This window comes from Drosophila sechellia, chromosome 2R, assembly GCF_004382195.2.
Source record: "Drosophila sechellia strain sech25 chromosome 2R, ASM438219v1, whole genome shotgun sequence".
Classification (NCBI taxonomy): Eukaryota; Metazoa; Arthropoda; class Insecta; order Diptera; family Drosophilidae; genus Drosophila; species Drosophila sechellia.
In genome coordinates this window covers 13,182,277-13,208,874 of record NC_045950.1, presented here as the reverse complement: position 1 = coordinate 13,208,874, position 26,598 = coordinate 13,182,277, and the positions used below count along the sequence as shown (strand labels likewise).

The 26,598-nt window shown below is 43.1% G+C and overlaps 5 protein-coding genes across 9 annotated transcripts; 2 read left to right on the top strand and 3 right to left on the bottom strand.

The window, feature by feature from the left end:
* Positions 1 to 621: 621 nt before the first annotated feature.
* Positions 622 to 6,120, bottom strand: LOC6609552 (kalirin). Of its 2 annotated transcripts, XM_002034199.2 has the most exons (7): positions 5,687 to 6,120; positions 4,855 to 4,986; positions 4,423 to 4,756; positions 1,579 to 1,665; positions 1,411 to 1,515; positions 1,223 to 1,354; positions 622 to 1,158 (listed from the first exon to the last, which is right to left on the bottom strand). In XM_002034199.2, the coding sequence occupies exons 1-7, from the start codon at positions 5,968 to 5,970 to the stop codon at positions 706 to 708; spliced, it is 1,527 nt and encodes a 508-aa protein (XP_002034235.1). In that variant the 5' UTR covers positions 5,971 to 6,120; the 3' UTR covers positions 622 to 705. The 2 variants fall into 2 exon arrangements, with proteins under 2 accessions (XP_002034235.1, XP_032570863.1); XM_032714972.1 differs by lacking the exon at positions 4,855 to 4,986.
* Positions 6,121 to 7,407: 1,287 nt separating this feature from the next.
* Positions 7,408 to 14,682, bottom strand: LOC6609551 (rho guanine nucleotide exchange factor 25). 2 transcript variants are annotated; one of them, XM_002034198.2, is made up of 8 exons: positions 14,537 to 14,682; positions 11,302 to 12,480; positions 9,272 to 9,370; positions 8,914 to 9,211; positions 8,772 to 8,858; positions 8,593 to 8,697; positions 8,397 to 8,531; positions 7,409 to 8,330 (listed from the first exon to the last, which is right to left on the bottom strand). In XM_002034198.2, exons 2-8 carry the CDS (start codon positions 12,123 to 12,125, stop codon positions 7,827 to 7,829), a joined length of 2,052 nt encoding a protein of 683 aa, XP_002034234.2. In that variant the 5' UTR covers positions 12,126 to 12,480; positions 14,537 to 14,682; the 3' UTR covers positions 7,409 to 7,826. The 2 variants fall into 2 exon arrangements, with proteins under 2 accessions (XP_032570862.1, XP_002034234.2); XM_032714971.1 differs by lacking the exons at positions 9,272 to 9,370; positions 11,302 to 12,480; positions 14,537 to 14,682 and adding an exon at positions 10,287 to 10,732 and having other exon boundaries at positions 7,408 to 8,330; positions 8,914 to 9,207.
* A 2,682-nt stretch (positions 14,683 to 17,364) lies between these two features.
* LOC6609550 (glutathione S-transferase S1) lies at positions 17,365 to 21,520 on the top strand. 2 transcript variants are annotated; one of them, XM_002034197.2, is made up of 5 exons: positions 17,365 to 17,568; positions 19,713 to 20,008; positions 20,077 to 20,244; positions 20,315 to 20,457; positions 20,545 to 21,520. In XM_002034197.2, the coding sequence occupies exons 2-5, from the start codon at positions 19,738 to 19,740 to the stop codon at positions 20,710 to 20,712; spliced, it is 750 nt and encodes a 249-aa protein (XP_002034233.1). In that variant the 5' UTR covers positions 17,365 to 17,568; positions 19,713 to 19,737; the 3' UTR covers positions 20,713 to 21,520. The 2 variants fall into 2 exon arrangements, with proteins under 2 accessions (XP_002034233.1, XP_032571493.1); XM_032715602.1 differs by lacking the exon at positions 17,365 to 17,568 and adding an exon at positions 17,833 to 17,993.
* Positions 21,521 to 21,654: 134 nt separating this feature from the next.
* LOC6609549 (enoyl-CoA hydratase domain-containing protein 3, mitochondrial) lies at positions 21,655 to 22,765 on the bottom strand. The gene is made up of 2 exons (XM_002034196.2): positions 22,236 to 22,765; positions 21,655 to 22,178 (listed from the first exon to the last, which is right to left on the bottom strand). The coding sequence occupies exons 1-2, from the start codon at positions 22,712 to 22,714 to the stop codon at positions 21,800 to 21,802; spliced, it is 858 nt and encodes a 285-aa protein (XP_002034232.1). The 5' UTR covers positions 22,715 to 22,765; the 3' UTR covers positions 21,655 to 21,799.
* Positions 22,766 to 22,840: 75 nt separating this feature from the next.
* LOC6609548 (sphingosine-1-phosphate lyase) lies at positions 22,841 to 26,231 on the top strand. Of its 2 annotated transcripts, XM_032715601.1 has the most exons (6): positions 22,841 to 22,917; positions 23,204 to 23,371; positions 24,274 to 24,935; positions 24,991 to 25,439; positions 25,499 to 25,645; positions 25,705 to 26,231. In XM_032715601.1, the coding sequence occupies exons 2-6, from the start codon at positions 23,218 to 23,220 to the stop codon at positions 25,928 to 25,930; spliced, it is 1,638 nt and encodes a 545-aa protein (XP_032571492.1). In that variant the 5' UTR covers positions 22,841 to 22,917; positions 23,204 to 23,217; the 3' UTR covers positions 25,931 to 26,231. The 2 variants fall into 2 exon arrangements, with proteins under 2 accessions (XP_032571492.1, XP_002034231.1); XM_002034195.2 differs by lacking the exon at positions 22,841 to 22,917 and having other exon boundaries at positions 23,101 to 23,371.
* Positions 26,232 to 26,598: the final 367 nt, after the last annotated feature.

Here is a 26,598-nt window from a genome sequence, read left to right as displayed (position 1 = left end):
TGAAAGGTAAATTGGTAGGTATATTTTTAAAAGCAGTCTTTTGGGAGGAATGTTTGAAATGTGTAGCCCAATTTCAGGGTTAAGTTATGAATATGTAATAAGTATAACAGAATCTCTTAAAAGGTTTGTTAGCTAAGCTTAAGATAAAAACATTAACCGGTTTTAGTTTTTGGATAAAAATGAATATGCTAAATCGGATTTTAAATCTTGCTTCGACCTTTTGCCTGCTGATGCCAAACAAACTAGCTTTTAACACACTCCCAGAAGCCATAAGCATCTTGAGCAGTTCATATTCACATCCTTGGATGCGGTTCATTAGATTTCCGTACGCCGTGACTTGGCTTCTTTTTGCGTGGCTTCCTGCATTGGGCCGTCATAAATTCTAAATATAAAGATTTGTCATAAATTTTTCGGTGGCTGTCACACACACTGCACGGGAATTGGGATTGCCTTGTGTGTGCCGGCCAAAGGAGATGAAGAGCTATTTACATTTTGCAGCAAGGACAACGACAAGACGGGATTTGGCCACTGCAAAGGCAATTTATCATGAAAATTTGTCAGGCGACTGCAGCAAGCTTATTTTACGCTTGGACAAACAGCGAGGACGACACAGAACAGGACTACGAAATAACTTAGCTTTATTCTTAGATATCTACGATCTAGATGGGCATGTGGACAGGGTTGTTGCATTGAGGTGGGAACTATCTACAAGTACTGCCAGATCAGCCAGATGGCCAGCACCACGCCGAGGACCAGGTCCATGGGCAGGCTAAAGGTGTTCCGCCTGGCGTGCTCGTTGCGCGCGATCTCGATGATCTTGTGGGTGGCCTGGAGCCATTGCTTCACCACCGACGCCTCCGTAGCCGTAAAGGAGTACTCCTCCCGCTTGGAGCCGACACTGGATCCGCCCTCCTCCTGTTTCACCAACAGGTTAATGATCTTATTGGCATTGGACGAGACCGAGTCCAGCGGCCTCTGCAGCTCCACGTGCTCCCAGTTGTAGTGCTGCCGGTAGGCCAACCGCTTCTTTCGCACCTCCGTGCACACCAGACAGCGGTCGAACAGGAACACCTTGGAGCGGTACTTTTTCCGGGTGGGAAAGTGCTGGGCGTCGAACTCCGTCGCACGGCGGAAGTTTCCCAGCTGCAGGAGGTCCAACTGCGGAATGTGAGAGACTAGAATTAGTAGCCAGTTTCAGATCTTTTAGAAGCTCTTGACCCACCTCGTTGAGCTCCTCGATGTTGGGTATCTCCTCGGCCTGATTGACCACATCCAGAGCGCGTCGCATGCGCGTCTCCAGTTTGCAAACTGCAGTCAGCACTGGCTTGCAACTAATTCCACTTTTGTAGAATTCCTGAAAGGGTTAAGATTAGTTAGCAATGACAAGCTGTGCGAAATCTAGTTACTTACTGATATGAACTGCTGCAGGAGCAATGGATATCTGGTCAGTCTTTGGATGGGCTGAACTAGGAAGCTGTCGATGCCCAGCTTGTCTTTTATTTGGGTTTGATATGTCTGAAAAGGTATTCCGAATATTAAAATTTTAGATATGGGATAGCGTTTGATTGGGTTACTCACCTGCAACCACAGTCGATTATCCTGTCGCAGTTGCATTGAAGACTTCTTGCCCATGGTGAAGCTCACATAGCAGTAGAAGCTATTTTTCTGCAAGTTAATAAACAGCAAACCATATCATAACCCATCTTAACCTCGTCGAAACTGGGAAACCCTTTGTGTCTGGGCCATGTGCCTAGTCTCGCACTTGGCACATCGTTTGATATATACATATGTGTATATTGTGCTATATACACACACATGCCAGTTTGCCTGTTGGCAAAATCATAATTTCTTAAGCATTTAAGTCACGTAACTCCAGACTTGTAGAGCGGGCCAAGTGGAGAAGCCTTGGCAAGCCAGAGCGAAAATTTGGAATTCCTGTCGCTATCTGTGGCCAATGCCAATGCAAATGTTTTCCCAAAAAAAAACTAGTGCAAACTGCAAAGAAAATTGCCTGTCTAACGATTTCCTTTCCATTTTAATTTCATTAGCTCCGCCCGACTGCGGCATCAGAATCAGAGCTCGAAGTTCTGCATTTAGATGATATGATAATCATCTCTCTGCGGACTTATCCATAATATTTCCCTTTCCATCCGGGGGCTCTGGGTCTTGCATGTCTAATGCGATTTAGCCGGACAAATGACTGCCTTAAACAATTGTCGCCTCGTCTGTCGAGCGAAAGGTGACAATATATACATACATACACATTTTTGCATATTGCGAATTTGTCTTTGGTGGGCGTGAATTTTATTAGCATGAAATTGCTAGCTACAGTACATTCCTCCTAATTTAGTAATTTGGACTGTCTAAAGAAAAATGTAGGTACTTTTTATATAGCTAACACGATGTGGTATAAATCAATGTCAGCTATGGTCAACCGTTTTTAGTGCTCATCAAATGGTGAGCGATGTAACAACACATATAATATATAACAATAATAGCATAAATCTGTTTTCTTCGTGTTGTTCAATGAGTTTGCAAGCAAGAAATTAGTTTTTGAAGTATTTTTATTGTTCTTCTAACACGCAGCTGTATAAATAGAATTAATAGCTACAGCGGCTTCCCCATCTTCGTTTGTTTATTTCGCAGCAAACATCTAAAACAATTTGGATCGCCAAATCGATTGCATCAATCTGAGAATTCCCCAACCCCTTTCCTTCAACCACTCAAAAACATCCATCCGAATGTGGTAAAACTTTTAATTTGATGGTGAGAAGTCTGATCGACACGCTTGTCACTTGATGTTTTTGGCCATTTAAAGCCGATTAATAAATGAAGGCGACTCTATTTATGGACACTTCTGTCTTTCGAGACCAAAAACTGATTCCAAATCTCCGGCTGGACAAGATCCAGCATTCATCAATGCTAGGCCTCTCCAGCTGCCACATCAATTGATGTTTAAACTAATCGATTTGGCAATTACTTGAGAAAAGCCTCATTAATTTGCAAATGACGACGAGTCAAGAGGAAATTCATAGCACAAGTTTATATTTATCAACATTTTGTCTTCGCCTCTTTTGTTTATGCAGCATGCTGCCAAATTTTTAGAAAATATGTATAAACAAATCTTGAGCAGTTTTATGATATATTTAGCAAAATATTCGCTAGGCTCTGGTCCTGTGAGTCAGAAATGTTTGTTTTGGTTTGGACAAAATAAAAAAAAAGAATGCAAAGTGGTTTTGGGTAAAAGGAACAAAAAAAGTGCAAACAAGAGCATAAATCACATCCCAGGGGTTTAGCATGTCTGTCGAACATTAAGTTCTTAAGATGACAAATCCTCGGGGTGCTCGACAAGAATGTTACCTGCTTTTGGAGCAGTTTATAAGCTTACTGTACTCCTGGCTCAATTTATATTCGGGATTTCTGGGAACTCGGGTATGACATAAGAGAATTGCGACCGAACAAGAATTCCACCACAATGCCTCCGACAATTCCGTACAATTTCCATTTCAATTTAAATTGATCATTTGCGTTGTCAACACTCAGCTCAACATGGCCACATGGCCGATCTCTCTAGAATGGGCCCGAAAAATCATTCCGAAATGAGTACTTTTAACGAGATGATTTGGGGATTTCTATAGCTATATCTGAATATGCTGAAACGCCAAGCCCCGGACAGCAATTGTCGACTCTCCTCGCCGAGAACCGATGACGTCAGCTGCCGGCAAATGGAACCCCAGCCCAGAAAAAATATAAATACAATATAGAGTCTGTTTGCCCTAACAATTTTCAACTGATTTTCGTAACTAAGTGTGAGCTTTTGTGACTGTGTGTTGGTTTTTTTCGTATTTTATTACGGCGTTCTGCTGATTACTTCAATCTTATCAGGGGACTTCACTAAGCCAGCCCATTCGTCATTCTGCAAGTGATCTGGGATATACATTTGTTTTTTGTGAAAATCGTTTATTAATTTTGCACGACACACGCACTGGCATATGAATGAACTTGTCGCGAGGTGTGAGTAGAAATATATTACTAAAAATTAAGTAATAATCATTAATTGAGATTCTCGCACAGTTTGCATAGCCCACATTGACTTCATTTGCATTAAGACACGAATTGGCGTTCAAATAATAAAAATAATAAAAAAAAGCTTAACAAAGCAAAAGATAATAAAGAAACGAGACACGAATCGCAGGTGTCAAGTCCCGGCGAAAAAAATGTATAAAAAAAGACTTATCCACTTCATTATGTGTAAATATTTGAGGTTGAAATTAGGCACCCCAAGTGCCTACGGAAGACAAAAGAATTTTGATAGATGAGATGTCGGAACCTGTCTAACGGCTACTTGGCTCAACGACACGACTTTGGCTAATGGACCCAGCCCACTCAGCATCCCCTCCACAAACATGCCCCTTAGCTCACCTCGAAGTGAGTAGCAAACTCATCGAATAGACCTTTGAGATCCCGCTGATTGCGCAACATGAGCGGCAGTATCTCCTTCTCATGCAGCTCCAGAATCTCCGCAATGTTTCCCAGCAGCATCTTCTGCTTCGTCTCGCCACTCAGAGCTTCAGGCAGATCCTCGACATCCTTCAGCTGGCCATAGTTCAGCATACCCTTCTTCAGATTGTTTACATAGTTCACCTCCGTCTGGATGAGCTCGTCGATTATGAAGCTGATCTTCTTGGAGGCATATATCTCGGTTTGATCGCAAGGAAACAGATTCTCCAAGGACAACGTGTCCTCATCCTCGTGGCTGGACAAAGTGGAGGTGGGTGGTCATTACTTAGTTACCAAATCAATTACCAATAAACGAATATCTAGGATGGCTATGACTTTCTCAGCTGTACTTACTACTCATCGCCCAGAGTCTCGAAACTGAGCGTGTGCGATGGGAAGGAGTGGAAGCCATTGGGTGCTCGGTAGGTTGGGGATGAGTTCGCTGCGGTTGTTGAACAGGTGTTGATGGAACTCAATGAGATGCCGCTGGAAACAGAACAGTAACGAAAACACAAGAACAGCAAGCCGTAAATGAGGAACACTTAAAAATGAGGTGTGTATATAATAGAGAAATGCGTACAACATTAATTATATTCCTAAACACGTACTACAAATTTAAAACCTCCAGAAACTTTAACCCACAACCGTTATTATTTTCTACTGCTTAAGCTAAATAGTAATACTTTATATAATGTATGCATAATGATATAAGTTATCATCTTCATTGCAAAAAAAATAGTTTATAGAACAAGATTGGGAAAAATAATTTTTGCCAAGGGGAACACCATTTATCGCTTTAGTGTTCCACTTCCTCTGTAAAATTTCTCATTGCCTGAAATTTCTTTTAACAACTTCCTTCCTGCGCTATAAACCAAAACCTTAATAATAAAGGCACTTTGCTTATCTGAAATCAGTCGCGGGAATTAACAATTTTTAACATATTTATCACGCATGTCATGAACTCAGCCACTCCCGACAGCAATTACCGTGGAAAGGCTTAAAAATAACCGGAGCGTATACGTTATCTTATCACGTATACGCACAGTAAGTGGTGTAAAACAAGCCAAAGGTCGTACATTCAATAGTGGACAATAAATTCGATGAAAAAACAGCAAACAGCTGTCAGATGGAGGAACACGTTCAAACAAAACATTAGGTGAGGTTAACCAGGGGGTTTTATCCCTACCTATCGCTGTCCAGCAGACTTATTTGCTTCTCCAACTTGCCGTTGCCCGTTGTCTGGGATTTCGGTGGAGTGGTTGCGATGGGTGAACTGGGTGACTGGGACTCAAGTATCGGGCATTCTTTCGCTGGGGCCCTGTCCACCACATCGATCGATTTGCCATTATCGGCATTATCGTCGAGTATATGCAAGTAAACGTTAAGAATCTGCACTAGAAATATCACAAGAAATGTGAGCACCACCGAAACCACATCGAACAAATTTAAGGTGAACAATGCCAACTCCATAATGGTTGATTTCGTTTTTTTTCACAGCTTTCTATAGACTAAACCACCGCCGAATTCGACGCATATCGATGGCAAAACGTGTACTATATATGGCCACTAACAGTATTACGATACCGATCCGCAGCGAATCAAACGCAAAACTCGACTGAGCTAAAATTCCGCTGAGTATTTGCAAAGACTGAAAAAGCTTCAGCTTCAAAAGCTTATTGCGATCGTTCTCTTTTTTTTTGTGTCGAATTCTCTTCAATATAAAAAGCTAAATCTGACCACGCGTCGAGCATTTTGTTTGTAAACATGGAAAACAATTTGAAACTGTGAAAACCATTTCGATGTCTGGCATTGGAATAGAATTCAACAAAGTCCGTAACACTTTTGCTTTCATCGTGGCAATAATTCCGTTGAATCGTTTATGATTTCATATTTGCATATCAATTAGGCCACGAAGGCTTTGGCTAATGGCCGGGCAATAACTGTTATTATGGCCACTACCTATAATCAGCGATTTCGATATCGCCTTGAACTTTCGGGTGCATTGAAACTGGTTACCTTTTGTTTTTTTTTATTGGATTTCGGCACTCTGCGAATGGAGTTATAAATCAGAAATCAGAATAGTTATACGTAAATCATTTTCCTACCCATTAAACGTTTAAAAGTGCAAATAGTGATGATCTCATACAGATCATCGGAAAACCGATAATTGTCATTTGCATTTGTGAATTTCACCAGTTAAATTGTTCATTTTATTGTTTATACAACTTTTTTTTTCTGGACAGTCTGTATCAAAAGAATTCACTGATGAGGCAACAAAAAACAATAAGAATTATAAATAAACAGCGAGCACTTCTGGGCGCGATTGATGAGCTGCAAGTGGAATGATGAGCATGGGGATCTGATCGGGGGACCCAGCACGCAATTATTGTTTGCCTTTATTTATTTATATGCGCCATTTGTTTATTTTTATACATTTTCTTAGTGATGTCACAGGCGGGCGCAAGTGCCACTCAGAAACAAGTTGTTTCGCTGTTTTGAGTATTGCGTGTCGTATCATTAACAATATTAAGAGTGATGAGGTGGTTTGCATGAATTGTATGGATCGTTGGGTGGCTGCAGATCGTAGATCTCGGGGATCTCGGGGAACAGGGGGCAGCGAGTCCGTAACAGCTGCTCCACGTCTGCTTCTCATGACAACGCCGATGGCGTGCGACCTTTCCATGATAGGTTCATTTGTTTTGACGTCTGTGAAGCGTGTGATTTCGCTGGCGGAAAGTGGAAGGAAGTGACGGTTATTCCTAAAATATGGTACACAGATATTTCCTTAATTAAGAGCAGTGGGAAATCGTGATAAAAATAATAACCCAATTGCTTGTTTCGGTGTAGTGCATGTGTATTGCTTTTTAATGTGCAAAAATATCTAAGAAATTTAAAAAGATAACAACGCTTTTTTGAACTTTCCATTTTATTTTAACCTTTTATTTTTTAATCCATATTTACGAATAACAAAAATAGCTTATCCAGCTAGGCACAAGTAAACGTTCAACGCGTTGCGCTTTTTGACAACAATAATACAGGAATATATACAACTTAATTAACAAGTTACACTTATAATGCAATATTTGGTTACTTAGCATTCAAAGCGAAAGGCGTTCGACTCCCGATCTCTTTGTGCCACAAGCAATGAGCAGGAATTTGAAACAATTTCGAATATTGACTTGGCTTGGCCCAGTGGCCCTCGACAATTAGACGCCACAGGCAGCTCCAGATGAAATGGGACTGGCTTCCTTATACATCGATCCGGAACTGCCGATTTTCATTAGCCGGACAAGGATCCTTTCCATGTCTGATGTTTGTTCCATTCCTTACGAGGCCGCATACCAAGTGGTCCTGTTGCTGATCGTATCCTCGTCAGCCTTTGGCATTATCCAGATGTTTCCGATTCCACTATCTGAGCTGAAGCGATTGGAGTCGCGATACAGCGAAAAACTGGGTGCCTTGCGATGCAGGTGGTCATTCTCACGAGAGTAGCGCTCCTGCAGCTTCTGGCGCTCCTCGTTGGCATAGTTATTGATCATATCCCGGATCAAGTCCAGCCAGATAGCAATCTGTACTGGATCTGCGGTGAATTCGCATTCCTGCTGCTTTCTGCGCTCATAGTACAGCGTAAAGGATTTGGTCTTAGCCGAGATGCCAATGTGCTCGCAGGGATAACGACCATGGAAGAGCAGGTTCTTGCCCTTGATCTCCGTATAGATGATGCACTTGTCGAAAATAAAGACCTTAGAGCGATAGCTGCGCTTCAGCTTGTGATCGAGCACCTGGAACTCGTTCACCTTCCGGAATTTGCCCTGATAGTAGACGTTGAACTGTGAGTGGAGTGGGATAGTTAGAATAGTCGGATGAGGTAAGCCCTATAAGTAATCTCTATCTACCTCATGACAATCCACAATGTCGTTGATGATCTCCGATTCATTGGTGGTTGTCAGCAGGGCACGCAGACGCTTCTCCAGGCGACAACAGGACTCGATTAGTGGTTTCATCACTATGTCACGGTTCTTGAAGAAGGTCTATGAACAGTTGGGAATCAGGTTAGTTAACTATCAAAACCTTCCATTTAGAATTACTCACATTAATGAACTGCGTGAGCAGCAAAGGATAACGAGCCATGCGCTGAATAGGTTGGACCAGGAAGCTATTTATGCCCAGCTTGTCATCGCGTTCCAGGCGGATACTCTGTAAAGTGAAATATATATATTACTTTGTAAAGTGAAAGAAAGGTACTTTGAAATTGACTAGACTTGACTTACAGTAAAGTAATTCTTGTAGAGATCGCACAGCTTGAGGGATTTCTGCTTGTTCATGGTGAAGATAACATATCCATAAAAGCAGTTATGCTAAAGATCAATAAGGTCAGTATCATGTATTATGGTATATATTAAGACAACTCACATCTAGGAATTGCAGGAACTCATCAAACAATCGCTTAAGATCGCGCCTGTTGCGCTGCAGCATGGGTAGGAACTCATCGCGATGGAACTCGGCGATCTGCTCGATGTTTCCAAACAGATCGTACTTCTTTCCCCGCAGACCCAGGGGAAGATCCTTGCGCTGGAAGATGTTGCCATAGTTCTCGATGCCCATGAACAGGTTGTTCACGTACGCCTCCTCCGTCTTGATCAGCTCCTCGAGAATGGGATGCACGCACTTGTCGCTCTTATCGCGCAGTTCGATCTCAACCTCCTCCTCCCTGGGAGAAATTTAAATTATGATTACATAACAAAAATAAATAATAAAAGGTAATACTCACTCATCTTTGGGTTGGTAGACCGAGTGAAACTTGCCCACCAAATTCTCGTTGGTGGTCCCAATGATTTCAGTCTTTCGCCTCGGCGTGGAGCGATAGTTTCTGGAGAGGAAGACAGATTGTAAGTCCCGGTTAAATAAAACTCTAGCTATCTACAGCTTAATGAAAATAACCGCCCAGACAATGGCAAAAACAAGTCCAGCAGTGATAACTGTTTAGATAAACCCCCCGGGAGCAGGAGACATTGGGTGAGTCAGCAGTAGGAGCTCTTGTGATAAGACCAGTGGCAACCTTTAAGCAACTGAAAACTGGCCTAGATAATGTCAGAGCATACATGCTTGCCCAGCCAGTGAGTCACGGAATTCCATTTTCGGGTAGCTCGGGGGAAAGACGACCGTCGTCTTGAGGTTCTCTAGTGGGGCCACCAAAGATCATCATGGATTCTTCAAGCGATTTGGCTGTCCAGGTGACTACCATAAGAATGAAATCCATTTGCGAGATAATGAACCAGGAGATCATTATCAGAAGACCCATGGACAGTGCGGTCACAATGAAACCGGTTATCTGGAAAAGGACTTTGCAAAGTTCGCAGTTAGTCCGTGCGACCTGGATGGTCAATGGTACGAACCCCGGCAAGGCAGCCATCCATATCCTCAATACTGAGGTCTTCCCTCGACATTCGCCAGTGGAAAGAGGAGCTGCCTGAGGGACCGGATTCCACATCCTTTTCCGCCTCCGACCTGCTCTCCCTGAGAACTTCGATCGTGTCGTAGTCTACATTTCTTTGCGCCCCTCTTCTTCCATACTTATTATCTTCTTTTTCCAGATCATCAGAATATGAGGACAAACTATCGCGATCTAAGGAACGTGTTCGCAATGATCTCACTTCTCTACGAGAGGATCGCGAACTGGAGGGCAGTTCAGTGCTGGCTGATCTCACGGAAGGCTGGGAACTGGGTGCACTCTTCACACTGTCGGCATCCCTTTGGTTTTCAAATCCTTTCACGCGTTTCCTTGCCGGCACTGCGGGTGGAACCCTCTTCTTCCTTTTCCGCGGCGGAAGCGGATCATCGCGGGTGTCTGTACTCACGGACACTCCAGCGGGCGCTGTATACACTATGGCGCGTTGTTCGCGCTCCTGGAGAGCCTCCTCGGAGATTTGACGCTTGAGCCCGGCATCCGATTTGGAACTGGTACTATCCTCGTCCTTTTTGGGCTCATCCATGATCGAGGTGGAACTGCTTCAAGGTGACCGGCTCCCAGGGAATCATTTTACGATTTTTGTCATTTTTGTCATTCTCAAAACTAGAATAGTCTACGAAATGCCTGCTCTGCTTGGCAGCTGGCTATCCTCCGTTTTAGTGTTTGTTTTTTTTTTATTTTGGCAGTTTCACTGACGAACCGGTTGAAGAAATGTACTCCAAAATTCAATTAACACTTTGCCAATCAAGTTTTGGCGTGCGATTGCTTACTTTTTTATGGGCAAACTCACATAATTTGATTTCCACACCGAAAAGGAAGCTGAACGACCGCGAAGTTTAAGTTAGTCAAAATTGGAGGAAGGCCAACTAAGTTGGAGCTGATTTCTAGTTCTATGCGTATCCTGCCGTAAAACTATCGTAAAATTTATAACGACTAGCTAATAATTCATATCACCTATAAATAGAAGATAGATAAAACTTGCTGTTATAGCTCGCTTACTTCGAGAAAACAACTTAAGGGGAAAGGCTACAAAACTATTTGAGTTAAAACTGTTTTGTTTATTATTCACCATTAATCTAGCTAAACAAACAAGAGTTGCTTGAAAGTGTTATTGCTTTTACTTTCAAATTGAAATATTACTATTTTATAGTTGTGTCACATAAAACGTTTTAGCCAGCTCCCTTTCTTGATAAATTTTTTTCCATAACGCACCCTTTTCCATTAGAAATAATTAACGAAATAACACAGCTGCACCCGTTAGTTTTTCCGCAATCTAAAGTTTTCTTAAATCCACCCGCACTGATAAGTCTTATCGTTATCTAATTATTTACCTGGGGAAATCGTTGCGCATTTTTAGCGGCAATGTGAGCGCTTCTTTGGACTGATCTGCGCTAATGGATCGCTGCACCTGCTGCTGGTTGACCTTTGAATCCGCGACCTCCTCCTCACTGGGAACGACCTCCGAGGTGGTATCCACAACCAAGTATTCCTCAGCGGCGGCATGCGAATCCGTTTCAAAGTCGGATATCTGATCCACCTCGTCCTCGGATCGCACCTCGTGTATGCCAGCTTGGAAACTGGGTATGGAGCTGCTGCGACTGCTGCCCCTGCTGCCCAGCCCCGGGAGGCGTATGCGACGCGGGGGCGTGGCAGGTGGCGTGCGGTGCTCCTCGGATTGATCCTCGAACGAGGGATGACGACGGTTCTCCAGCAATTTGAGGCTGTGCCTCTCCTGCTTAATGAAGCAAATGTTCGTCCTAAAAGCTTCGAAGCGATGCACCTTCTGCCGGACATCTAGCAGTGCGGGATCTGGTGTTTGGGGCGACATAGGTGACTCCGGTGTGGACGCCGTTCCCAGTCCACCGACGCTCTCCGCCTCGTGCATCTTGAGCAGCGAGCGTTGACGAAAAACACTATCCGTATCGGAAGTCACGGAGTACGAGAGCTGGATCGAGCTGGAGCTGCTGCTCACCGAACTAACTGGCCGTGCGACGTCGTTGGACTCCAGATTGCTACTGACGAGCGTGCTGTTATGCCGCTCCTGCTCCGCCGTCTGTTGGCTGATCCGGCGGCGCGAGTTGCGCTTATTGAAGTTGCGGTTGCTGAGATTGCGCTCCCGGCGAAAGGGCAGCGGACTGAGATCTTCGTCCGCCATTTTTGAGGGGGTGGTCTTCCGATAAACCTTATCTATGGTTTGGGGCTCTCCTTTTGGGGGCTCTCTTTCTCTCTGTCTTAGGGTCTTCACTGTGACATTGTCGCCTAGCGAGTTTGGGTTCTCAGTTCTCCCCCGCCGCTCCAGTTGAATTAATTGTTTACGACCAGCTATTTACTTTTGGTTTTTGTCAGCACCAAGTGTATATAATGTTTATCTTATACGTATATTCAATTTGTTGGTTTTAACCTTTTTTTTTTGGCGTTGAAACACGTATTCGTATCTTTCTGTTTTTGTTGGCGTCAAGTGTTGCGCTTTTTTTGCCTGACTTCTGATACTTTTTCGTCACTTTATTGCGCTGCGAAACAGAAATTTATAATTAAAGCGATTTATCGTCAAAGCCTTATAAATAGCGAGTGTACAACTAATTAGACATGTAGGGGAATAAATGTTGACGTAAATTTGAACAAGGGACTTAATCATTAACGGACTAGGAAATCCGGAAAGCAACCTTGAGCGCACAGCTAGCATGGGAAGCAATTACAAATAAAATAGGTCATTAAATTCAGTGAGAAGTTGGAGCGACTTCTTAACTTTTAATAAATCTGTCAAGAACTAAAAGTCATGATCTATCAATTACAGCTCAAAATGTTTGATCAAAAACAATAGTATAATCAGGATTGAAACTTCTTTTCTTTTGTAGCTCAACATTTTTTATTTTAATTTTTATTTTAATTGAAATGTCTGCATAGATAAGATGGTCAAATATTTGCATAGAATTTAACTAAGAGATACAAAAGATTTATTTTTGTGACAAATGACGTCAAGTTGTCGGAGGTTCGTGACAGAAAGCGAGAGGCGCTCAAGTGGGAAAGGGAGGCATTCTGTGTATAGTTAATTATGTGTGACGTTTGGTTTGCTGTTTCTGCTGCTTTTTATTTGAGCAAAAAAAAATATAAAAAAACAAGTACAAAGCACTCGAAACCGCAAATGAGGCACGACAAAAAGCAAATGAAGAGTGAACGGCTTGATAGAGGAGGAAGTACGAGGTTCCCCCGAACAAAAGAAAGTAGAAAAAGTCGCACAAATGCAGCACTTCGATTCCGGTATAGCTCCTCATTTGAATGTCTCCATTTCAACAGAACTATATACGTTGGTCAATAGCCACACACGTATAAAAAGTACTGCAAATATCTGAGAACAATTTGAACACTCAAATAATATAGTTATCAAATACTTCTGTTGAGCTAGATCTCATTGCATCCACGCTTGTTATCAAACGAAGGCCAGAAATCACAAAATATCACATGTATGTTCCAGTTAGATTAGTGGTATAACTTTCGCAGATATACTCCCAACTCTATATCTAATCGTGGCTTCCACATTTGTGTGGGAGCTATAGAACTGTTTTATTGCTGCAATCGCAAGTGCAGTTCCACTGACAGGGTTTTGCCCTAAACTACAAAAAGTACCCGCGTTATCTAAAAGTGATTCACTTTATGCCTTTTGGCATTATTTTGGTAGTTGTATAGGTACCGATAACGGATTAATTTGCTTATAACTTCGAGTGTCTTGGGGGGATTTTTCAATCGTTATTAATAGACCGCAAACTGGTTAGAGCCGCCTAATTGGGCATTTGGCATCGTCACATGCAAGTTCCATTGTGTTTGACTTTGGCTACCTTTTAACCCGAGTGCAACAAAGGGTATATTGCTTTGGTGCTAGTCCTATACAACAATCTTTACTTGGAGGTCTATATAATATTTTTTACAGTTAGGGGATCAACACTTTTTGCCGTAACAACAATCGGAAAGTATTCGGTCGATCAATTTCTGATTCACTCTGTTATCTTCACCCATTCCACCGCTTATCATCATTTATAATATTTGAATGGGTTTTAAAGCCATAAAATATGGCAATCATAAACGGGTACATTTACACACAGCTACATTAAACTATTTCAGTCAAATCGAAGCTATGGGCTAAACAAATAGATACGTGGATACCTTGAATTGGATAATACGAATTCGCCCATCAGCAAAGTCAGCTAACAAAATAGAGTTTATGTGTTTAGTCAGCCGATTACAAAGATAAAGGCACACAGAATATAGTAGCTTTAATGGCTTAAAGTGGGGAAAACCGCTCATTACCGACACGAGTCGGTACGAGTTTGGAGCAAAACAGCTTTAGAGCCAGCACTGATTATTCGGCCGAAAAGTGACAATTTTTTCGTGTATTTACTCAATTAAAATTGGAGTTCGATTTTCAGGTTTGGCACAGTTCATAATTTGTGGGCATGTGTTAATGAGACAGTTTTTGTAAGCGCATGCAGACGTTTCGTGTGGTTCGCTTTTTTGAATTTGGATTTCTTCACTAGCTGCCATTCGAGTTCACTTGCCAATTTCGGCACTTACATTGTTCGCTATTTATCGGTCTTTTGCCTCGCTTTAAGGTCACGGCTCACGCTGCGTATACGCAATGTGGGCTTCAAGCGATCGCAAAACTAGAGAACATTCACCGACTCGCGCAACGTTCGCTCACCTGCGCATTTGAATTCGCACTGAAGGTGGAATTCGCAGTGCAGCAAGTGCGAGAATTATCGCCTCTCCCGATCTCTCCGTTTCTCTCTCTCTTTCCATATAGCCCCCGTCTATATCTTTTCCCGCTCCCGCTCCCGCCGTCTGGTTTTAACTGTTCGCCCGCCGAGTGTTAGTTATAATTTTTTTATGCGCTCGCTTTTTTATTATTTAGATTGCTCTCGCGGGCTTGGCGGTTCCGTTCTGTGTCGCATTTTCCACAGCAAATTATTGTCATAATTCCGCCGCTCTTTCTTCGTGCTGCTTGCTTTTTTATTTTTACTTATTTCTGGAGTGCAATTGCAGGCGGCATAAATTCTTAATTAGTGCAGGCCACACAGCAATTAATTTTATTTAATTGCAGCCATAGCTATGACCATAAAAAAGTAAACTACTTTCATTCCATAAACGTAAAAATCATACATCTATGCACTTTATGCTATTTTATAGCATGCTGTTAGAACATAAGATTTATAATTCATAATAAATTTTGTTTTAGATAAAACAATTAGCTTTAAACGTAAAATTTCTGCCAGTGCATAAAACTTAGTGGTCTTCGCCACGAAAGAAACGAAAAAGAATGCGGAGAAAATTGGCGCACAACCAGGCAGTCTGGAAAACCGACTTCAAAAACAATAACGAATCGAAAATTTCCCTGACTAGCGAGCAGTGTGTCAAATAAAACTTCGGGCTTTTTGAAACCCAGTTGGAGTTTTTCATGGTGGGTCCGCTGTGATTTGTCATATATTGTCCACCTGTTTCACTCGATTATGCACTCGTCAGCGTGTTTGAAATGTCTGTCTTATCGTGGACGATTGTCATATCTTATCAATCGAGGTCTGCGCGCAATCGAAACCGCCAACGCAAAACGAAAAGCTGAATACGCGCCGTAGCATTAAAAGCCACAAATCGGTCATTTTCTGTGGATTTTGGCGTAATTCTACGAGAATTCTGGGCCCGATTTCGTGGGGGGTTTTGCTGTTTTCTTACCTGTGCACTGATTTGCTTATCTTTGCACATTTTCGAACGTACGCCGCCCAGCCAACACAAAACACACAAATAGTACCCGAATGTCATGGAATGCTTCCCTTCCAGCTGTGGGAGTCCCATGGTTGCGAAAAGCTAGTGAATTCGATTGCGTTATATGGTAGTTATTTGGGTAGAACCAAAGATTGTGTGGGTACAAGCTGAAATTGTGGGAGTCCCATCGTTTCTCAGTAAATAACACTTTTAATCAAGTTTTTTGAGCAATTCAATATTATAGTCAAGTACTAGGTAAACTGTGAAATTTAGCTAATGATAAGATATGAGTTAAGACCTATTTTACTAAGTGTAACTGACCTTGTAACTTAATTTATGGTAATTAAAAAAGTTCAATCAAATAACAAATCATATTTTCGCGCCAATATTCAAAATTTAAATTTACCACACTTTTCTAAGCCGAATTCGCCGAAATTCGAGCCACTAACAGTTAGCCAAGCACACAACCTGAACTAGTGCGGTTTCTAACCAACTTGTTCATTATCAAGTACCGCAACCATACAAAGAGTTGCCAGAATGTTAATTTCGCACATGTTCGTTACAGATTGAATTTGTTATTCAAATTTTTGAATTCTGAAATGCAATTTTCGCCATCAGCAAATATGCCTATATAAACAGTTTTATATATAATAAGTTGACTAGTTTAACCAATATTCATAAATGCAATTAGAAAAGACCCGTTAAGCTATCCATACAAAAAATGTGCAACTTGTTTTAAGTGATTAAATAATTTTAATTTGACATAATTCACAAGCGTTATACATTTTTTGCCATAGACAACCCTTTGAAGTGAACCTGATGCTTCCCACATAAGTATACATCTTGGATGCACTCGAATTTCGTCGCCTGGCACCGCCAGTCTGGATCGAGACAAGCAAAGTCCAGAGCACCGCGATTGAGTATTGGGCGTTTCAAATTTCCTGGCTGATTTCCCACAATTAGTTAATGCTAACCGAAGTAATTATGCGGCGATAATTCCTGAGAATGTGGGAGTAAGACTTAAAGATACGATGAACTTACTTAAGGCCAATAGGAGTAAGATAAAGAGTTAATAATTAGTTTTGGGTACGCATAAGATATTTTTGCTTCGTCTCTAAAAATCTGCTTTATTTAGTTTTCCGTTTTTAAACCATCTTTTAAGTGGGCAGTAAACAAGCTTCATCCACTAAAAGCACAAACAAATATTTACTGCCTTTTTTTGCTACTATAATTGGTTTATTGCTGAACTGAGAACCTCTCTCAAAGAGATCTATTTAAATGCAGACTGAGAGATTTTAAGAACAGAGAGCTGCATTTTGTGTATGAAAGCTAATTGCCAAATTAGGAAGCCGAAGCCTGCTGGAATATTGCATTCCATCTAAGAAAAGAGGGTAGGAAGAAGAAGAACTGGAAACGTAGTTAAATCTGTTAACTAATTCATTAACTGCGTTTCCTTTTCAACGCCCACTGGAACTAGAATCAGAGAGCGAGAGAGAGAGAGCGAGAGTCAAACTTAAAATTAAAACGCTACTTCTTTCCAGTTAACCGGCCGGCTTACACACACAGTCAAGCGTCACAAGCTTGGAAGAGAGTGTTCGCTTGGGGAGAGCGGCAAGCGTATATAAGCAGCGTCGCCGGCAGAAGAAAGTCAGTTGCAGTGCAGTCGTCGTGACGATCGGTTCAGTGAAAGCTTCCCAGTGGCTGGAGAGAGTGAGAGTAGAGAGTAACGGAAAGAGAGTGCGAATCCGAACCGAACGCCTTTCCTTCGCCCACGATTCAAGTGAACGCTTATTGGCGAATTGAAGACCCGAGAGCCCCAGTGCCCAGCTGATTTAGTATTCTTTGTTGAGGTAAGCCAAGGAATCCCTGGAACCTCCTCATTTCGTAGCACCTTTGTGATGTAATTACGCACCACGATTTACCCTTGCCAAAAAGTGGAAAACGCTTTTGCGAACTTCGATGCCGAATGGTGTTCGTCTCGGAATCGGTTCTAAAATTACACACAATGGTTTTTTGGCTTCGATTGATTTGATTTGATTTTTGGGTCAATCGATTCGAAATCGAAAAGTTTTGAACTCGTTTCACAGAATCGCAGTTCGCGCGGATCTCTCGCCCCGCTCGCAAGCAAATATGTGAAGGACAACGACGTTAACCGATCAACTAGAAGCCCTCTTCTTCTGCCTCTTCAGAACCGATCAGATCGGAATAGAAATATAGAAACGACCATAGCACCTCCGTCGACTGTGGAGTGCGTGAACGTATTTCGAAGCGTGAGGTACTCGAACCGGAACCAACTTAAGTGCAGTGCATATTCGGGATCTTATCTAAACGCAGGCTTACATAACCCCTATTAATACCTTTTCGAAAAGGAATAATTGAAATCGAAAACAAAATTATTTAGCAACAAACAATCAGTTATATTTTTGAACTGATATGCCTCGAGGCTAGGGGTCCCAGACTTTCGAATTCTAGTGATAACCCCCCCGATCGGCGAGTTCATCTGGAAATGTTGCCCATATGGCCGTGGGCACGTGAATCCCTTCAGTGCCCATTGACGCCATTTGTGTGCCTCCACTGGGTCCTTGACCCGCTGTGATCCCTGCCCTTTCCCATGGATTGGATAATCTTGGTGTCATTATCTTTCCTAACCTTTTCCCACGATTAAAGTGAAACCATTTGCCACGATTTTAGTGCCGTAGTGCCAGATCAAAGAGCCAAAATAGATCAGAGAATCGAAATTTAATTAAATCATGACACCGAAACACCGAGACAGACCAAATTAAATTCAATTAAAGCTGCCATGGCAACAAGTGCCAGTAAGAAAAAGGGAGAGCACTACGGCGAAACCAGAAGATAACGCCGAAAAGTCGAATCGATTGTTGCAATTTGAGACTCTCCGAAAGCGAAAATTGCAGCGGAAGAGGCGGCCAATCGGCCATTACTAAAAGGGGATGGGGCTGGGGAGGGGATTCGAAGTCTTGGTGACTGACTGGGCGCCCTGCCAAAATGATGGCAAAGGCAGAGACACCATGATTTCTCAGCCAAATCGAACGAAAACGGGTTTACGCTCTACATGGACACCATTGCACACTGAATCGTTTATCCAGCGAGGCAAAAAGTGCCGACGACAATGGAAACAGGGGCGTAGTATCCGTACCTCCTCCGTCCTACGATTCTTCCAGCAGCGCCAACGCCCCGAAAGATATTGATTCCGACTTTTGCGCGATTCAGCGAAAAACATAAGGGGACCAAAAGTGGGCAGCCGGGCGGAGGAGTGGTGTCTGTTTCTTTGATATGCGTGGGTGTGTTGTCTGTGCGCCAATCGATGCACTTCCGGCGGGTTCTATGGAGGAAATACTCTTTCATTTCAGTATATATCTACCATATATAAATTGCAGTTTTATGCTAATTATATTTTCTGTCAACTTTTGCCTTCACTCCGCTTGATTTATTTCATTTTTCTTGAAGTAAAGCCTCATAAGGCATGAAAACCAACATGGCTTTAAAACTAGAGCAAAATTAGCTACTAGCTTACCCCCAACGGTTTTTATATCATTTGTTTACTCACTAAAGAATAATCGTAGTCTTTTGGGCACACTTTATCGTGGATCTTAAAAGTTATACGACACCGTAATATATCCTTATCACTCACGCATGTTCTGGCCCACTTCAACTAGAAACGTTTGGCGCGTTCGCCTTATCATAAAAACCAGGCTATCGACTGATTAACTGGGTTTAATCAGCCAGCAAACGTAAACAAAAACTACGAAAGTTCTGGAAAACTAACCAAAGCAATTTCAAAATGGCGTGAAATGGCTAGCACTGCCAATTATCGAAGTTTTTAATATATGTATATCTATTCTGATAGCCAAGAAAACATAACGGTTACCAACTATTTATATACGCCGCAATTTATTATTGATGAATAATAAATTATCGATAGTACTTCACCGATAAGATTCTGTTAACATACATTGCTCTACATTTCTCTCAGGGAATTGCATTGAGAAAGCGCAGAGATGGCCGATGAAGCACAAGCACCACCAGCTGAGGGAGCACCACCAGCCGAGGGAGAGGCGGCACCACCCGCCGAGGGAGCCGAGGGTGCCGTCGAGGGCGGAGAGCCCGCTCCACCGGCAGAGCCCGCCGAGCCCATCAAGCACAGCTACACGCTCTTCTACTTCAACGTGAAGGCGTTAGCCGAGCCCCTGCGCTACCTGTTCGCCTACGGCAACCAGGAGTACGAGGATGTGCGCGTCACCCGCGACGAGTGGCCAGCCCTGAAGCCCAGTGAGTGCCATAGTCCATCATTAAGTGGTCAGAGGACTAACCATGATCTACTCTATTTTATCCAATAGCCATGCCCATGGGACAGATGCCCGTGCTGGAGGTGGACGGCAAGCGTGTGCACCAGAGCATTTCGATGGCTCGATTCCTGGCCAAGACTGTCGGCCTGTGCGGTGCTACTCCGTGGGAGGATCTGCAGATCGACATTGTCGTTGACACCATCAATGACTTCCGTCTAAGTAGCGAACAATGTGTGCCTCAGTTTCATGTTCAGTGTCCTTGATTAACTCTGGAATTTTTAATGTATAGAAATTGCAGTCGTCTCGTACGAGCCGGAGGACGAGATAAAGGAAAAGAAGTTGGTCACCCTGAATGCGGAGGTCATTCCATTCTACCTGGAGAAGCTCGAGCAGACCGTCAAGGACAACGATGGTCACCTGGCTCTGGGCAAGGTGCGTGCTCAAATGAGAACTTGAAACCATACACTCCTTAATTTTGAATGAACAATACTAAGAACCATCGATTCCTTTCACCCACAGCTGACCTGGGCCGACGTCTACTTCGCAGGCATCACCGACTACATGAACTACATGGTCAAGCGCGATCTGCTGGAACCCTACCCAGCTCTGCGCGGAGTCGTGGATGCCGTCAACGCTTTGGAACCGATCAAGGCCTGGATCGAGAAGCGCCCCGTCACCGAGGTCTAGGTTCACCGAACAGGACTTGGGAGGAGGGAAAGCATTGCACAACCACTCAGACACAACCGCACCGCAGAAATGCACACCACCCACATCTCTACACATTTTGTTCCTTTTTGCGGAGGATCCGAGAGGACGGCGGATTTTCGCACGGGGTCATAAACGCATAGGAGTTTAGCACGTATCACTATGGATAAATCGTATTTGTTCTTAATTTCTTGGTTATAATTCTCTTTGCATGGCGCTATATACATATTTCTATTGGGGTCCGGCAGCGGATCGCCGTTCGTTAGCTTCTTCTGAAATGATGAAAGATAATACTTATTGCACAGTTTATAATATTTTGGCTTACTTTTAGAACATACATTTAGCGCACCTATGCAGACATTTGCTGTACCTATATATATATATACATAAATACAAAAGCTACGAGTGGTTCATCTTACAGGCGTATTCTGTTGCAATTTATTCAATGCGGAGGGCTCAATAAATATTTAAAACAACACCAGCAAAGGCTGAGCAACAATTACAAATTCTTATTTTGCTTTTTATACAACACGCCATCGCGGCCCCAGGAATTTTCTTCGTCTCATCCACTTCCCTTTTAAGTAGCCATTAAAAAAAGACTCACATCAATAGAACCGGTTTCTCTAAAAAAAAAACAAAAAACTCTTACTGCCAAATTTCAAATGCACATAATCACATTATTATATACATATTATTTATTCAAATTTGTAATTGTATTTTTTAAATATTTTCACAAAACACTTTTTAATAAACGTAACACCTAAAAAGGAATGAGCACTATTTGAAAGCACGACAAATCGTTTTATTTCATTGTTCTTAAATGTATTGGAATATATATATAATGTTTATATACATAATCTATTACTTCTTTGTTGATGCATTTCCCAAACCGACCCGACAGACATAAATAAAAAATGCATGGAGTCGTATTCAACATTGTTTTATAAACATTTAAAGAAATAACATTTCAAATTAACATTCTTTTAAGTCACTTTGGACAATTCAATCTTAAAAGTATAAATGCACAATTTGTCAGTTTTGATTCATCATTTCACATTGTAGGTTGCGGTTACTGGTGCTTCCAGTTGGGTGGACGCTTCTCGAAGAAGCTAGCAATGCCCTCTTTGGTGTCACCCAGCTGGAAATTTTCGCACATCTTCTCTTGCGCAGCCGAAAAGGCTTCCGCTTGGGACAGGGCCAGTTGCTTGTAGTAGAACTCCTTTCCCAGAGAGATGACGGCACGACTTTTTGCCTTAATGGCATTGGTAATTTCCTCGATCTCCTTATCTAGTTCCTCCGGAGCAACAGCTTTGGTGACCATTCCCGATATGTAGGCTTCTTCCCCAGTAACGGGAAGACCGGTCATTAGCATATAGGCGGACTTTGGACGCGACATAATGCGGGCAACCGCGACGCCGGGTGTGGAGCAAAAAACTCCGACGCCAGCCCTAAAAGTAGAAATTATATCATGATTAACTGGTTCCATAGAGGGTTTCAATCCTTACCCAGGAGTAGAGAACTTGCTGTTCTTGGTGCAGACTACCATGTCACATGACACCACCAGTTGACAGCCTGCAGCTGCCGCATAGCCATTAACTTTTCCTAGTACGGGCACCGGCAATTTTTGGATGTCGTTTATAACGTCAGTTAGCTTCTGAAATACACAAGCCTGTATCTTGGGGTCATTGTGCAACTCCTTGAGATTATGCCCAGCCGACCAGATCTTTCCTTGGGCCGTCAGGACCACGCATCTCAGATCTAAATTGTCCTTATCTTTTAGCAGGGCGTCCTGAAGGGCACACATCATGTCCAGTGATAGGGAATTCAGAGTTTTTGGATGATTCAGCGTTATCTCTCGCACTCCGTTCTGCTCCTTGACCAGGACCAAATCATTGGGTCCATTGCTGGCAAAGCGAATGACCTGTGGCACGCAACCTGTTGCATATTTCGATATTTTCAAAGAGCTGTTTAAAATACGCAACATTTTTATTTTGATTTGGCAGCAAGTGTTGGTAAATTCGCCGCCTAAACAGCTGGCCATCTATCGAAACAGCTGCAAGTCGATAGCAATGCGCAACAGTTGGCAAACGGTCACTCTAAGCCGCAATGAGTTTCTACGATTAAAAGTTTATGTCTATTCGCGTTTTTCAAAGCTTTCCCGAGTCCCATAGCTGTCCCACTGTACAGGTGAGTAACCGCTCAGGTGCGTCAACAACCGCTGCCGTTCTTTGTGCATCAGCTGAGCGGTCAGACAGAACAACAACAAAGCCAGAAGCTCGCGCGCCAGCCTATGTACTTAGTAAATCTACGTGACTACTACAAAAGCAGAACTTTATCAGCCACCAAAGCTATTTGTTATTTGTCGCCCCACATTCGCGGCCCCGCCAATCAGTTAACAAATCGAACCACGCGAGTGCGGATCCCCCGACTTGAGCTCCACTAAAACGTACACCATTCCATTACCACATTCCAGCTTGCTTCCACACGATGCGTCCGTTCTCCGGCAGCGATTGCCTTAAGCCCGTCACCGAGGGCATCAACCGGGCCTTCGGCGCCAAGGAGCCCTGGCAGGTGGCCACCATCACGGCCACCACGGTCCTGGGAGGCGTTTGGCTCTGGACTGTTATCTGCCAGGATGAAAGTGAGTTGGTGGTTTTAAGCAACAATCCCTTTGTTGGATTTTCTTCTTACACAGTTTATATGTAATCTGCCAGAGAAGATGACATATCTTGGACTTAAATGGAAGTTCGACTTATATAGAACATAGTGCCAAGTCATAACAGTCAGCCGATTTCAGCAGGGCAGGGCACGTCAATTACCTAAATCCATCAAACTATCTTATCTGATGGGTGCGTTGCTTATAAACACAGCTAGGCTTCTTTTAAAGAGATTTCACCTTAGTTTAACAACTTTTATAAAATTTCATTAAAATAGGGACGCTTTAAACTGTACTCTGTGCCCATAGCTTATATAACCCATGCACTCGTCGGGTGCCCTCCACGAACTTATACATTTAATCTAGCCACCGATTACGATAGATTAGAGTTTAAATGTTTGTTAAAGCGTGTAGCAACTTAAAATCAATCAAATATGCAAAGTTCAACAGCGCGAAGGAAATTGATAAGATTGAGATATCCTGCCCTTGCTAGCACATAGTAATAGTTTAGGGGCTTAGTACCAAAACTAATGAGATTAGGTAGTTTCCCGATACCATGACTAATGCTTTAAATTAGGAATGATGAAAAATAATGTTGCTAGCATAGCTTCTCCATGAAGTGCCATAAAGCCTGTCCAAAGTTTCGTCCACAGCAAGGCATGCCATGTCCGATAAGATCGAGCGGGGGTATCATACACACTTCGTTTATCAGGCTGCAATTTTCTTCAGTAATGATTCTTTGTTTTGGGTCTGTTAACCTCATAAATATAAAGCTTTCAACGACTTCAGTCTGATGAAAACAAAGGACAGTGAAAGGTTTATCTATAGTAATATAGTAATATAATAATAACTGTACGCAAACTTATTTCTTAATTTTCTCTCTCTAGATCTCTACATCCGTGGCAAGCGTCAGTTCTTTAAGTTCGCCAAGAAGATTCCAGCTGTGCGTCGTCAGGTGGAGACTGAATTGGCCAAGGCCAAAAACGACTTCGAGACTGAAATCAAGAAGAGCAACGCCCATCTTACCTACTCGGAAACTCTGCCCGAGAAGGGACTCAGCAAGGAGGAGATCCTCCGACTGGTGGATGAGCACCTGAAGACCGGTCACTACAACTGGCGTGATGGTCGTGTATCTGGCGCAGTCTACGGCTACAAGCCCGATCTGGTGGAGCTCGTCACTGAAGTGTACGGCAAGGCCTCCTACACCAATCCCTTGCACGCAGATCTTTTCCCGGGAGTTTGCAAAATGGAGGCGGAGGTAGTGCGCATGGCATGCAACCTGTTCCATGGAAACTCAGCCAGCTGTGGAACCATGACCACCGGGGGTACCGAATCTATTGTAATGGCCATGAAGGCGTACAGGGATTACGCTAGAGAGCACAAGGGAATCACCAGGCCGAACATCGTGGTGCCTAAGACGGTCCACGCGGCCTTCGACAAGGGCGGTCAGTACTTTAATATCCACGTGCGATCCGTGGATGTAGATCCGGAGACCTACGAAGTGGATATTAAGAAGTTCAAACGTGCCATTAATAGGAACACGATTCTGGTACGGGTTTACATAGCAAAATGTATTCTAAAACTAATCTGTAAACTTCTATTAGCTGGTTGGGTCTGCTCCGAACTTCCCCTATGGAACCATCGATGACATCGAAGCTATCGCCGCTCTGGGCGTTAAGTACGACATTCCCGTGCACGTGGACGCCTGTTTGGGCAGCTTTGTGGTGGCTTTGGTCCGCAACGCCGGCTACAAGCTGCGTCCCTTCGACTTTGAGGTCAAGGGAGTGACCAGTATCTCCGCTGATACCCACAAGTACGGATTCGCACCTAAGGGATCGTCGGTGATCCTTTACTCAGACAAGAAGTACAAGGACCATCAGTTCACTGTGACCACTGACTGGCCCGGCGGTGTGTATGGTTCCCCCACAGTCAACGGCTCCCGTGCAGGAGGTATTATCGCCGCATGCTGGGCTACCATGATGAGCTTTGGCTATGATGGTTATCTGGAAGCCACTAAGCGCATTGTGGATACGGCGCGCTATATCGAAAGGGGGTAAGTTTGTATCCACCTTCGTTGTGACATAAAATTTAATTTTAAATCTATATTTCCAGCGTTCGCGACATCGATGGCATCTTTATCTTTGGCAAGCCAGCTACTTCAGTGATTGCCCTGGGTTCCAATGTGTTTGACATTTTCCGGCTCTCGGACTCGCTGTGCAAACTGGGCTGGAACCTGAATGCCCTGCAGTTTCCATCTGGGTAGGTGACTCAACTTTTAAATTAGCGGAACCATACTAATAAGTGAAATTCTCTATAAGTATCCACCTGTGCGTGACGGACATGCACACACAGCCCGGAGTGGCGGATAAATTCATTGCCGATGTGCGCAGCTGCACGGCGGAGATCATGAAGGATCCCGGCCAGCCCGTGGTTGGAAAGATGGCTCTGTACGGCATGGCCCAGAGCATACCCGACCGTTCGGTGATCGGAGAAGTGACTCGCCTATTCCTGCACTCCATGTACTACACTCCCAGCCAGAAATAGACACCTGGAGCAATCCCCGTTCTCTTCGCCCACCCCACGGAGCTAATGCATTTCCTGTGCTGTATTTAAGCCACCAAAACACCCCGTCGTTAAACCTTCCTCAAGCTATTTATATTAGGCTGCAATTAGTGCTGTAATCGAGGGTACAAAACGTCGTTCTACGCGAAAATCTATCTATCTATGTTCATCCCATTTGTCAACATTCGTCGCTCTAAGAGCCATGTTATTAAAGTGTTTTTCTGTGTAACTTGCTAGTGAAATAATAATATAATATTAATCAATTTTTGTGTATTAAAGTAGAGTCTGTTTTTGCTAATGGTAGGGAGCTGATTAATCTTTAAACTTCCATTTTCTCTGTTTAATAGAATCAAAAAATATACACTTAGTTTAATTGGATTGTGGCCCCACAAATTTTTAGCGCGGATCTATTTGTTACCATTTAATTTATATTTGTTTACATTGTTTACCCCTTCAGCAATTAGCAATAATTGCTGCTGCGTGGGTATATGCAATCCGGTCCGATCTGATCTGGCTTGGTGTTTCTATTTCTTTTCGAACATTTTGCCACGCGTCGGCGTTTTTTAATTTAGTTGATCTTGGATGCCCAGCTGACACGCCCATTTCCTCTTTTGTAATTTATGGAAGTCTCGAATGGCGTGCACAAAAAT

Excerpts from the sequence above, each read along its gene's own strand:
- LOC6609551 (XM_002034198.2), bottom strand. The coding sequence starts at position 12,125 with ATGGCGGACGAAGATCTCAGTCCGCTGCCCTTTCGCCGGGAGCGCAAT. Across the intron at positions 8,859-8,913 it reads AGTTCCTGCAATTCCTAGAT|CATAACTGCTTTTATGGATA; the intron begins GTGAGTTGTCTT and ends ATTGATCTTTAG. Across the intron at positions 8,532-8,592 it reads TGCTCACGCAGTTCATTAAT|ACCTTCTTCAAGAACCGTGA; the intron begins GTGAGTAATTCT and ends AACTGTTCATAG.
- LOC6609550 (XM_002034197.2), top strand. The coding sequence starts at position 19,738 with ATGGCCGATGAAGCACAAGCACCACCAGCTGAGGGAGCACCACCAGCC. Across the intron at positions 20,245-20,314 it reads CATCAATGACTTCCGTCTAA|AAATTGCAGTCGTCTCGTAC; the intron begins GTAGCGAACAAT and ends TTTAATGTATAG. Across the intron at positions 20,458-20,544 it reads GTCACCTGGCTCTGGGCAAG|CTGACCTGGGCCGACGTCTA; the intron begins GTGCGTGCTCAA and ends TTTCACCCACAG.
- LOC6609552 (XM_002034199.2), bottom strand. The coding sequence starts at position 5,970 with ATGGAGTTGGCATTGTTCACCTTAAATTTGTTCGATGTGGTTTCGGTG. Across the intron at positions 1,666-4,422 it reads AGTTTGCTACTCACTTCGAG|AAAAATAGCTTCTACTGCTA; the intron begins GTGAGCTAAGGG and ends ATTAACTTGCAG. Across the intron at positions 1,159-1,222 it reads ACATCGAGGAGCTCAACGAG|TTGGACCTCCTGCAGCTGGG; the intron begins GTGGGTCAAGAG and ends CACATTCCGCAG.
- LOC6609548 (XM_032715601.1), top strand. The coding sequence starts at position 23,218 with ATGCGTCCGTTCTCCGGCAGCGATTGCCTTAAGCCCGTCACCGAGGGC. Across the intron at positions 25,440-25,498 it reads GCGCGCTATATCGAAAGGGG|CGTTCGCGACATCGATGGCA; the intron begins GTAAGTTTGTAT and ends CTATATTTCCAG. Across the intron at positions 25,646-25,704 it reads GCCCTGCAGTTTCCATCTGG|TATCCACCTGTGCGTGACGG; the intron begins GTAGGTGACTCA and ends ATTCTCTATAAG.
- LOC6609549 (XM_002034196.2), bottom strand. The coding sequence starts at position 22,714 with ATGTTGCGTATTTTAAACAGCTCTTTGAAAATATCGAAATATGCAACA. Across the intron at positions 22,179-22,235 it reads AGCAAGTTCTCTACTCCTGG|GGCTGGCGTCGGAGTTTTTT; the intron begins GTAAGGATTGAA and ends TTCTACTTTTAG.